This window comes from Musca autumnalis, unplaced genomic scaffold (assembly GCF_047663935.1).
Source record: "Musca autumnalis isolate F117 unplaced genomic scaffold, ASM4766393v1 scaffold_5, whole genome shotgun sequence".
Taxonomy (NCBI): Eukaryota; Metazoa; Arthropoda; class Insecta; order Diptera; family Muscidae; genus Musca; species Musca autumnalis.
The window spans coordinates 83,168,233-83,181,525 of record NW_027412088.1 but is presented as its reverse complement, the minus strand read 5'-3'; the positions used below and the strand labels follow the sequence as shown (position 1 = coordinate 83,181,525).

General features: G+C 33.6%; 2 protein-coding genes across 2 annotated transcripts; both read left to right on the top strand.

Moving 5' to 3' along the window:
* The first annotated feature begins 68 nt into the window (after positions 1-68).
* Positions 69-3,439, top strand: LOC141406175 (nuclear receptor 2C2-associated protein). Its single transcript, XM_073991366.1, has 3 exons — positions 69-187; positions 2,366-2,456; positions 3,064-3,439. The coding sequence occupies exons 1-3, from the start codon at positions 147-149 to the stop codon at positions 3,358-3,360; spliced, it is 429 nt and encodes a 142-aa protein (XP_073847467.1). The 5' UTR covers positions 69-146; the 3' UTR covers positions 3,361-3,439.
* Positions 3,440-11,791: 8,352 nt separating this feature from the next.
* Positions 11,792-12,506, top strand: RpL38 (ribosomal protein L38). The gene is made up of 2 exons (XM_073957590.1): positions 11,792-11,924; positions 12,002-12,506. Exon 2 carries the CDS (start codon positions 12,002-12,004, stop codon positions 12,212-12,214), a length of 213 nt encoding a protein of 70 aa, XP_073813691.1. The 5' UTR covers positions 11,792-11,924; the 3' UTR covers positions 12,215-12,506.
* The last annotated feature ends 787 nt before the right edge of the window (positions 12,507-13,293 follow it).

The following is a 13,293-nucleotide window of genomic DNA, read 5'->3' as shown; positions in this document are numbered from 1 at the left end:
AAGAAATTTAGTTATCGTTTATCGATTTATTTGACCATAGCCATTTTTGACAGTTGGCAACACTTTTTTCATTATCCTCCATTTCTTTCGTTCTTAAAAATTTCGCTGCCCTTATATTTCTTATTCTAAACAAATTATTTGGAAGCATGGAAAACATATTATCATCAAATAAGAATTTTAAATGCAGGTATTTATTATAGTTTCTCGCAAAATATTAGGCATAAAACGGACAGGGAGGTCTCGTTGTTCTGAAAACAAAAATATATATCGTCTAAAGTCCATATCTTCCGAAGATATAAGGCCTCTAAAGTTCCAAAAATATATATGTTTATAACTTGGTCCATATGACCTAAACAGCTGCAAACATAGGGCAAATACCGCCTTGGACCCCAAACACACAATTTCAAAAGTAAAGCACAGAGGAGAGTCTGTTGTGGTATGGCGTTGTATGAGTGCTTCCGGTGTAGGAAATCGTGTCTTTATTAAAGGAATTAAGGATAAGATGTATTATTTAAACATTCTAAAATAATAATTTGAAATTTAGGCGCTGAAAAAATGGGATTTGGGACAACATTCCAATTTTATCAATATATGAGCCCGAGCACAAATCACATATTTTTCCAAAATGGATGCTATGTAACTGTCCATAAGTGATTCAAACACCTCCCCGAACCCCGGATTTGAATCCTATATATAATATATGGAGTATTTTGGAGACAAATCTAAAAAATCGTAACATCTAAAGTATAGGAACCCTGAAAAATTCCTTGCAGGAAGGATGGGGAAAAATTCAGATTCGTGCACCGAAAATTGAGTTAAATTTTTGCCAAAAAGGCTAAATGCTGTAAAGGATAACAAAGGATGTCATACCAAGGGCTGAAACCCAAAAAATCCTTTTTGTTTCATGAAACTTTTAGAGTGCATAGTTTTCACTGTGAGGTAGAAATCGATGTTGTTTAACCATTGCTCTGTTCCATAACCTGCCAGAAGCTACTATTTTTTACTACGATAACATTTTTTCCTTTATGTTATCGAATAAAATAGTAAAAATTAGTAGATTCTTGCAGTACTGGAACAGACCATATTTTTATTTTTTATCTAAATTTACCTGAATTTCGTTAATTTTATTTTAACGATTCGACTCGTTTTGCCATAAATCGAAATCGTATATCTCTAATTTTGGTGAATATTTTAATGAAATTGAAAATGGATTTTAAAAATATTATTCAAATAAGCGGCTTTGAGAAGCAAAACTATGTATATCATCAACGGCACTCCGATTATATACCATTTCGATTCTGCAAATCGAGTCAATTTGGTTTTCATCACATACCCGAAAATGTTGTTCCTGTTCCCGAGATTTGCACCCGTCCATAGGAGAAAGCCTTAAATACCCGCCGAAGGCCGGGAATAGTTTATAATTTAAAAGAAAATCGGAAGGTCGGCTAAGAAATAACCAAGTTAAAACATGTATATTTTTGGAACTTTAAAGGCCTATATCTCGGTAAGTATGGACTTCCCTCAGACGATATATATACAGGTTTTTTATGAATGTAAATTCCCGTGAGTTTTGTTTTTCTCCGTTTCAACTTAAAGGAAAAAGTGAGTAAACTCACGGGGATTTGGTATTCGTAATTGGGTTGGCATTTTTGTTTCCAAGGGCTGGATTATTGTTCTATGTAAATTTGAAATGACAAATATTTTCTTTATAACTTTACACATTGACTTTTATTTCCTTTATAAAATATTTCATTTCACATTTTCATAGAAACAGAATTGAGCTCCAGGACAACGAAACCTACATGTTGTAAAAATTTCAAAAAAAAAAAAACGGGTGTGCGCATGTATACCCGTCTTGTTCCAGTTTTAAATCCCGGCCGAGGCCGGTTATTTTCTGCAAAAATTTAATTTTGGAAAATTTCCTGTGGAAAAAGTTCAAATTCCAGCAACTAAATTCAACTTGCTCCAAATATTAAGTGTGTCTGCGTACTCGATAATTTGTAATAATTATTACAAATTATTACTGAATGTTGTTTTTTTACACAAATGTTCAGTAAAAGAGAATGACTTGAGAAACTTGTTTTGAAATTTTTATTACTGAGAACTTATAATTTTTACTGAAGGAATTTTGTTCAGTAACATTTTGTAGCTTTAGGCAGTTGTCAAAAGTTTAAAATATTCAAATATCATACTCGTAAATATTAATCAAATTGAAAATTTTTACTGAATGTTGTCTTTTTACTTTTTTAATTTTTTCCTTTGAAAGAGTATAAAATGCTTTACTCTCTAAAAAGAAGTTACTGAGTAATATTTACTGAGAAAGTACAAGGACAAACCTAATATTTCTAATTTTTTATTGTTTTAGCGTCAGTTCCGTTTTGAACAAAGATACAAAACAACATGGCAAACAGTTTCTATATGACGAACAAGATGATACGGCATGGAGTTCCAATGAAGTAAGTTCAGGACATATTTGGTCTGTTCCAGTACAGCAATAATCTACTAATTTTTACCATTTTTTCGATAGCATGAAGGAAACAATTAAAAAAGTATAAGTCGGCACATTTTGCCCGTAGCAAAGTGTATATACCCTCGTTAGCATTAATACTTAGGGTATAAAAATGTTATCGTAGTAAAAATGGTTGCTTCTTGCATGTACTGGAACAGAGCAGTAATAATTGGTCTGTTCCAAAACTACAAGAATTTTTTCCATAACAGAACCTGTAGGTTAGGTTAGGTTAGAGGATGTGCAGCCACTAAATGTGACTGCGCCACTCGGAGACCTTACGGTCCATTGTGATCATCCTTTAGAAAAGTGGAGAGAGATAAAGATAGATAAGAGAGATAGAATAGAAATAATAGAATAAATAGATGAATAGGAATAAAAAGAACTAAAAGAATTAAGAAACAGATACCTGTAAGAATCTACAATTTTTTACTACGATAACAATATTTCCTTTATGTTAAAAGAATAGTAAAAATTAGTAGATTATTGCAGTTCTGGAACAGACCTATAATTTTCAAATGTTGATTCTGCAAACTAAATAAATGTATCTTTTTCAGGGCACTCCCCAATATATTCACATAGAATTTGAGGAGTTACAACAAATTTCTGCCTTTTCATTTCAATTTCAAGGAGGATTTGCTGCTAAAGATGCTAAGATTGAAATCCAAAGAGAGGATGGAACGGATAATAAAACGCAGTATGAGCAACCTTTCTACGCCGAAGATATTAATGCATTACAAACATTTCAACTAAAAGAACCACAGGCAAATGTTAAGCGAGTAAAATTTGTATTTAGTTCAAGTACCGACTTTTTTGGCCGCATTATTGTTTATAATTTAAGAATATTTAAGTAAATTGTATAGCATTTATAATAATGTATGTATGTAAATAATACTTTTTTTTTAATAAAATTTATTTTTGTACATTTTAAAAGCATATTTTTGGTGAACATTATGATTTTAAATAGTTTTCAATGCATTTAATTTTTATTACAATTTTGGAAATTCCATCTAATATGAATATGAAGATATCCTCCGCTATATATACAAACGATCTTTTCACCATGCATACGACGGAAGCCTGACCCTCTCTTAAGATATTTATTGGTCGATAGTACGATCTTATAATACCTCTAGATATTTAATGTAAAAGCTTTTATTTCTAACAAGATCCGTGGTTGTAAAGGAGTCTTCAATCTGTTGAGCTTCAGCACTCGATATGCAAACTACGTGTTAGAATGCCGCTATGCCATATGAAGTCAGTGAAACGTCTTAAAAACTAAATAACGCCTAGGCTTGCTCCTTCCATGAAGGAAAGAACTCTATGATCTAAATGACCAACTCTATATTATAAGGCCCTAGAATGTATTGAATCAAAGATTTAAATACATTAAGCTCTGTTGTTACGATATCATAACATTCTGTTAAGTAGTTAACCATTTCAGGCGATTTAACCGCTATGTTCATTAGAGTTGGGCAATTGAACGACCTAGTTCACAATCTAGTTCATTGGACACTGGTCTCTTGTATGAACACAATGCGTATACTTAATATATCACGTTGGTTTGTATGATATTACTTATACGTTTTTGAACTAGGACAGTAAACTAGGTCGTTCAATTGCCCAACTCTAATGTTCATACTCAATGAACTGGAAACTGCTATGGAATACAATCCTGAGTCCAAATCTTTGCTTTCCTACAATTTGTATAAGCCGCATTGCGCTTTAATTGGGTTTTTAAAATTAACATACCCCTGTTGTTGATAAAATGTTTATATATGTACTTTGTTTCATAAACATATTTGCATTATGCATCTTTTCCAGTCTTTATGTTCCATGTCTTTGATTGAATAGTGCATATAACAATGTCTCCTGATAAGGCAAACGCAGTATAGTTGGCTCGAATTTATAGAACTATACTAGCGAATGTCTCTCGATTATTTAGGAAGCAAACTGCATATTTTTTAGCTTGAACGAAGAGGATCGGACTGGAAAACTAAAATTATAAATGTTTCAAAATACTTTTTCCAAACAACATTCCCGAAGGGACGAGTAGAAACATGGTACAATAATCTAGAAGGTAGGACAGGTTCGAAAAATATTGTGAAAAACAAGGCCTGGGTGTATTTGCTTATTCTGTCAGAATTACTATGTCCCGGTCCACACTAGGGTGATTTCATTGAAAAAATTGCACAAAGATGTCAATATTAAGTCTGTCTGGTTACTTTCCCAGCAAGAATTGTCCAGCAAGAACTTTCTCAGAGAGTAAGGGGTTTTTATTCTCTTTTGCTAGAAAATTGTAAAAAGTAAACAGACACTTTCCCAGCAAAAACCAGCAAGCAATCAGCTGACTTGCCAAAACAGAACAATTTGTCCGCCAACAAAGGAAGCAAACACATATTTTATTAAAAATAAAAAAAAGAAAATTAAACAAAAAAGTATTTTTCCACTTTACAAATTTGTTCTCCATAAAACAATACAATTAGACTATGTTACTTCCACAATAAAATAGTTTTTAATGTTCACAAACATAAATCAAGAAAAAACTAAAAACGGCTGATTGATTGTTTTCAGGAAGAAGAAGAGCTTGCAAGTGCTTGCTAGAAGAAATTTGTCAGCAAGAATTTGCAAGCTCTCAGTGAAAGAACTGTCAAAATGTCTCTCTCGAATCGCTCTCTTTTGCTGGTTTTTTGTGTTAACAGACGACTTCCAGCAACAATTGGTACAAATTGTTACAAATTTTAGGGTAACCAGACACAGCTATTATAAGATAGGAAAAGTCAATTGTGAAAAATTAACTGTAGAGGGAATTAACCTCTGTTGCTACGATATCATAGCAACATTCTGTTAAACGAAAACTGTTACTCATTGGAATATTGACAAGAAAAACATTAAAATTCAAATTTTACGGCGTTGACTTTTGTTTTTTTATTAAATAAAAAATAGTGAAGAAATAAATTTCAGCCACAAAACACAACGTTAATGTTTTCTGCCGCGAGAAATGGGAATCAAAAACGATTGGCATTGCTGTTATCAATTCCAGTGAGTTGTGTAGCCATCTGTAAGCAAAATGTGGAACTAGTGTCATATGTTTTTGGAAAATGCATTTGTTCGAGTCTTTATTGCTATACGTCTTTGAATTGCACAAAGACGTAAAGTAATAAAGACCCGAACAAATGCATTTTCCAAAAACATATGATAATAGTTTCACATTTTGGTTTCAGATGGCTACACAACTCATTGGAAATGATAACAGCAATGTCAATAGTTTTTGATTCCCATTTCTCGCGGCAGAAAACATTAACGTTGTGTTTTGTGGCTGAAATTTATTTCTTCACTATTTCTTATTTTTTATTTAATAAAAAAACAAAAGTCAACGCCTTAAAATTTGAGTTTTAATGTTTTTCTTGTCAATATTCCAATGAGTAACAGTTTTCATTTAACAGAATGTTGCTATGATGTCGTAGCAACAGAGGTTAACTCCCTCTACAGTTAATTTTTAACAATTGACTTTTCCTATCTTGTAATATTGACATCTTTGAATTGCATGAAATTATGCGTCTATAGATCGACTTCCATAATAGAGTAAAATCACATGGTAGAATAAGAAAAGGTAGCAGCAATACACAGCTGACTGAACTGGGTTGTAGTGTTAGTGTCAAATTTCATATGACATTTTATACATTCATTTCTATTACGATGTACATTAGGGACATATATTTTTTGAGAAAAAAAAAATATATCATTCGGAAAAAAACATTTCCCAGAAAGACTTCTTCATATCAATGATATGTAACCTCCTCCAAGTTCGAACGATAAGCAGCGCAGTAAATCACCGCTTGTAGAGGCGATACAACGTTTGTTAATATGTGAGGTATTTTGTTAAAATTTAAAAAAATAAAGCCCTAATAAACTTGTGCTTCTTTGATTTCTAAAACAAAACATTGAAACAGCTTCTCCTTTTTCTATGAATTTCCAGCGACCCCAAACTTTTCTGCAAGAATTCTACTTTCTGCGAGAATTTATGCATTTAGTGGAATGATGTGGTACCAAAAACATTGAAAATGTAACGAATTTTCATTCATGTTTTCCAAAATATTAAACCAAATGTGAAAAATTATTAGTTTTTTAAATTCCAATAATTTATAGATATTTCCTTGTTTTGTTTACAAATACAACTGGCAGTAACGTTACAAACAAAAACAAATTCCTTTGTGGTTGTTGTTCGAGTTGTATTTGTTGTAGTATTAACTTTACCTTGTATTTGTTCTACCATGGTAAAATCATAAAATTGCTTTAGTGGGGAATTCGATTTAAGAACGCCTAATTTCATGAAATTTTTTAATGAAATTCACGCTAGTGTGGTCTGGGACTATAGGGATACGTATTACCAAGCAAAAATCGATCTTTCGATCTTTTGATTCTTCCTAAGAACTCAAGAATCGATCTTTCGATCTTTTGATTCTTACTTAGAACTCAAGAATCGATCCTTCGATCTTTTGATTCTTACTTAGAACTCACTTGGATAAAAAAATCGGTCGATCGAGATGACTCCTTAGTTGAAAATGTGAACGTTTTAGTGTACAATGCTTCGCGTTTAACACTGCTGTACCGTTAGAATAACTTTGTTCATCAGTACAACAAATAATTGGTCTGTTCCTTTACTTTTGAAAATGGTAAAACCGGCAAAAGTAGCAAAAGTTGTAATCTGCTTCTATATGTGGCCTGTTCCTGTACTTTATAAAGTGGTAAAAGTCGTAAAAGTTGTAAAAGTCGTAAACGATTTTCATATAAATTTTGTGTACGGGAACGCAAAATGTGTAAAAGTGGTAAAAATTGTAAAAACTTTTTAGTTCTGGAACACAGCTTGAATTGTATGGTGTCTGAAGTAAAGGAACGCTTTTAGAGTAAAAAGTTGTAAAACTTGAAGATTCTTGAACGTAAAGGAACAGAGCTAATATAATATTGTTGTCTTGCTTTTACCCATGGTACAATCATTACATGGTAGGACACAGAAAACAGCTGCTTACAATTTTTTCTATTGGTTTGCTTATTCTGTCAATTCAGTATACACAACTTGTATATGTATGTGTATTGTTTTGAAAGCTGAAATTCATGAACATTGTGATGAAACAAACTTTTGAACATATACGGAACCTGCCTCTGTATAGAAAACTTGGCCTCCCATTCATTTTTTCGCGTTTTTAGTTATTGATCCAAAATATCAAATAAACAGTACAACCTGTTGCATATTCAGTTATGGTAATTCTGACAGAATAAGCAAATACACCCAGGCCTTGTTTTTCAACATTTGTTCGAACCTGACCTATACTATGTTCACATTTACGAAATCCACTCGATTTCATCTGTCAATTCCATTGTGTATACGTCAAATGAAAACTCATCTGAAATCGATTGGATTTCATTTGACGTTTGAGCAATGGAATTGACAGTTGAAATCGAGTGGATTTCTAGATTATGGGTACTTTACACGATATGTATTTTACATATGGGTTGTCACTTTTTATATAGAAAATGTATACGCAAAGTGACAACCCATATGTAAAATACATATCGTGTAAAGTACCCATTATTGTACCATGGCTTTTACCAATGTAGTCTGTATATTTCATTTTCATTTCCATCATTGTCCCGGGCCACACGACAGTAATTTCACTGAAATTTTGATATGAAATTATGCGTCTCTAGATCGACATCCTTACTTACTTACTTAGTTGGCCCATTACAGAACATTTGTTCCATAGACCGAACTAAGAAAAGATCTCCATTCCTCTCTGTTTTTCGCTTGACTTTTTGGAATACCGCGCCTTTCCATTTCTTCATCCACTTGTGTGCTCCATCGAAGCTTAGGCCTGCCGATTCTGCGTGCACCGCCATGTGGCATGTATTCATACGCCTTTTTAGCGGGTTCATCATCGCTCATTCTCATGATATGGCCTAGCCAACGCAATCGTTGCATCTCGATACGTTTAATTATATGCATGTCTTTGTATAGCTTATATAGCTCGTGGTTCATACGACGTCGATATTCACCGTCAACGCAAATCGGCCCGTAGATCTTTCGAAGAATTTTCCTCTCAAACACACCAAGCACTGCCTTATCTGCTTGCGCAAGTACCCATGCTTCGGAGCCATACATTAGCACGGGTAGTATCAGCGTTTTGTATAGTGTTATTTTTGTTTGACGAGATGTGGCTTTGTTTTTAAATTGCTTACTTAATCCATAGTAGCATCTGTTGGCCAATACAATTCTTCTTCTTATTTCACAACTGATGTTGTTTGTTGTGTTTATGGCAGTGCCGAGGTAGACGAAGTCTTTAACTACCTCAAAATTGTAGGTACCGACTTCTACGGTTGGTCCGAGCTCTGTGGACGCTTTGCGCGTCGACACCATCAATTTGGTCTTTTCGCCGTTTACCGCCAGACCCACTTTCGCAGATTCTGCTTCGACCTTCCTAAAGGTATCAGTTACTTCCTTTACTGATCGTCCCATGATGTCTATGTCATCAGCATAGGCAAGTAACATGTGGCTATTGGTGTAAATTGTGCCATTTCTTTTGACATTTGCATCTCGTATTACCTTTTCCAGCAAAATGTTGAATAGGTCACACGAAAGGCTGTCTCCTTGTCTGAAACCTCTTTTGGTACAAAATTCTTCGGAGACGTTCTTTCCAATTTTAACTGAGGACCTAGTATCAGTTAAAGTCATCTTACAAAGCCGGATGAGCTTTGCGGGAATACCAAATTCAGACATTGCATGGAATACCTTTGATCGACATCCATAGTAGAGTAAAATCATAAAATTGCTGTAGTGGGGAATTCGATTTAAGAACACCTAATTTATTTATTTATTTATTTATTTCAAAATTCATATATGATACAAAGCCTCAATGGCCAATTAAACGTATCTCAAGACAAAAAACCTGAGTTATAAAATAATAAATTCAATTTAATTTACTTAAATACATTAATATATAACAAATAATTATTATTTAAATGCAGATATATTTCTTCGGCTCCCCAGCCATAAAAACAGTTAAAGAAAAAAAAAAAAAAAAACAATAAAAAAGTCCAAAGAGTAGTAACTCAACATGTGCTGATTATTCAAAGAGTGACTTATTATACATGACTTTAAATATATATGGATTGTTGTTCACGTAGCCTTTGCATGTATCTATGGATTTTCAAACGAAAAGAGTTATTGGTGTGAGAAAAAATACGTAGTTCTATTGGTAAAAAATTCCAAAACCGAGCGACTCTGACTAAGAAAGACTTAGAATACACATCTTTCAAAATCAAAGGAATAAAAATCTGAGGATTTCTAATAGTGTTTAAAAAAGTAAATGTCCTACTAAGAGCAAAAGGCATGCCATTTTTAATAAGATTGTAAAAAAGCAACACACAACGATAATTGACAAACATATCAAATGAGCACCCTAGAAAACGAATGACATGTTCAGATACATGACTTCTTCGTCGAAGATTAAATAAAAAACGTGTAATAGTATTCACAATACGGTTCACTTTGTCAATATTTCCGCCAATAGTGCCAGAATATACCTCAAACCCATACAAGACTTGAGATAACAATAGAGAATTCGCCAGCATTAACTTAATTCTGTAAGGGAGATATAAATTTGATCCATAAACTCTACGCAACATACCCCAAACTCTCCCAGACAAAGCATCAATATGGCTCTCAAATGAAAGATCACAATCAATAATTACACCCAAACACTTGTGCTGCTGTACGAAGTCAATTTTAGTGCGATCCAAGAAGATGTCAATATTAGGCAAAAGGTTATTATTACCAAAAAATAACGCCTTGGTCTTAGAAGGGTTGACTTTTAATGAATTCATTGTCGCCCAACGAAGAAAATAATTTAGATTTGAATTTATATTACTTTCAAGAATGTTGATAGTATCACGTCTACTATTAAAGAGCAAGAATATATCGTCTGCAAATATAAAAGTAGAGCAAAAAACAGAATTCATGCAACGAGGAAGGTCATTCACATATAGGATAAATAGAAGGGGACCAAGTACAGATCCTTGTGGAACACCAGAGAACAAGGGTAGGCAATTAGATTGACAACCATTTAGAACAACAAACTGGCTCCTATCACACAAGTAGGAAAAAATTAGTTTACAAGCAGATTTAGAGAAGTTAAACTCATCTCTCAATTTTAAAATAAGTGAGGTATAATTAATAGAATTGAAGGCTTTGGACAAATCTAAGGATATAAGAACACTAACCATATCATCGTTGATGGCTTCACGAACAGATTCAGTTAATTGAAGCAATAAATGAGTAGTGTTATGTCCCTTGCGAAAAGCAAATTGACAATCATTAATCCGACTTTCACAAATCTGAAGCATTTGATTCTTAATGACATGCTCCATAATCTTTGATACAGCAGGCAAAATAGAAATTGGCCTCAAGTCATCAGAATCCCTAATAGACCGCGATTTTGGAATTGGCACTACTCGAGCTGTCTTCCACGCAGATGGGAAAACTGACGTAGTTAAAATAGAGTTAAACAGGTTCAGTATAAGGCCCGAGACATATGGAAAAACTAGTTTAATGAAGGATATAGGTATGCCGTCAATACCAACAGATTTAGATGTAACCTTATTTATTGCTTCACAAAGCTCATCTTCATTAATGCAACGAAAAGAAAAAGACGAATCAGCATCCAGGAAATCATCCACATTAAAAGATACATCGTAAGATACATCAGAAGCATTTGCAAAGAACTCATTGATAGTATCAACATCAATATTTATCCCCTCATTGTTGTTTCCAACACAGCCATGACTTCTTAGAACCTTCCAAAGTCTAGTGGAATCCATTCTTCCATAAAGCCTCGCATAATGAATTCTCCTCTCTTTGCGTATAACAGATTTTGCCTTGTTCCTGTACTTGCAATAGACCCGCCAGTTTTGCCGAGATGGGTCCCTTTGGAAAGAAAGGAAAGCCATGAAATTTTTTAATGAAATTCACGGTAGTGTGGACCGGGACCAAAAACACCTAATTTGATGAAATTATTTCATTAAAATTATTTTAGTGTGGACCGGGACATATAGCACGTCATTTGCTTCGTTATATTTTCCTTTATTGTACCATGAAACTATTTTCATTCGTTTAAAATAAAAAAATCAATAAAAATAAATATTTTTTAATTTTCCATACAAAACATTTTTGTGTGTTGTCAACGTTACGTCTTTGCGTCTCAACTAACCACTCATGTTCGAAATTAGCACAATTTCGGTATGGCAATGCCATGAATGACAACTGCAACCAACTTCGTGTTTCCTTTTCTCTTTCTTTCGAAACGTGGAAAACATCAATATTGGTTGGTTTTCTCGTAATTTTTTACAAAAATAATTTTGCAATGTAAGTTTTTAATGGAATACCGACCAAAATGTCCACCATGTGTTCTAATGTCCTGCTGTATTCGTTGCAATTTACAGATGCCCCGCGAAATCAAAGAAGTTAAGGATTTCCTGAACAAGGCAAGACGTGCCGATGCTCGTGCCGTCAAAATAAAGAAGAACCCCAGCAACACCAAATTCAAGATCCGTTGCTCCCGTTTCTTGTACACTTTGGTCGTTCAAGACAAAGAGAAGGCCGAGAAAATCAAGCAATCCCTTCCCCCAGGCTTGCAAGTTAAGGAAGTCAAGTAAATTTGCTTGACCACTCTGTTATGCTGCAAAATTATTCTATAGTTGTTGTTTTGTGTATTTTGGATAGTGTGTGATAATGGACAGACAGAAAATGTTTGTTCGTTGGAATGCCTGGCTGAGAGAGGAGTGTGAATACTAGGGTGTATAACTAAATGCATTTGTTTTTGAAATGCAGATTATATCCAACGTGAAATATAATAACAACAACTACAAGTAACACCTTTGTAAAAAAACAACATTCTTCAATTAAAATAAATACAACAACAATGTTGTAATAATTTAAAAAAGGAAATTTAAGTGACTGTGGTTATTCCTTGTAGGTGGTGCAAGTGAGTGATTTGTTTACATTGTAAAATACAAGTTACAACAACAACATAAGCTAGTGCCGGTGTGCGTTGCTTGCATTGAGATAATTTGATTTCCTCATTGGCTCGAGTTATGGTTCTTCGATTGGTGGGTTCAAGTTACCAACAAATATGAAAATTTAGAAAACATTTTAAAGATATGTACTAACTTGGTTGCGATTTTACATTTCAACGTATCAAGAGACTCCCATTGGTTAAAAAGTAGCCAGCAACTTTTGTGCGAATAATTGTTTTTCTAGCATGATAAACATTTTCATGATTTCCAATATTTTCTCTACTTTTTATTATGACACCCTATATAAATGTTTGGGCATAAATAGAATACTCTACCAGCTGGCGGAAAAATCTGAAATGTTTACCACAGGTAGACCTTTACGTCCTGATTACAAAAATGTAAATTTTGTTCCCGAGATATGGGCCTCTTAAGTTCAGAAAATTCCCTTGTTAAGTTAAGAACAAAATTTAAATTAAAAAAAATTGTTTTCGTACCCTAGATTGGCTCCAGTCCATAGGGGAAAGTCTTAAATACCCGGCCGAAGACCGGCTACCTAGAAAAAACTTACAATTTAAAAAAAAAAATCAGATTTTTTCCTTCAGCTGGTACAGTATTCAATTTGTTCCAATGTTTGTAGTGTATTAAATTAGAATAAAACAGAGCGTTATGTTTGATATATTTCCATGAAGGGAATAAGTCGAGTTTGGTGGCGTCCTGAA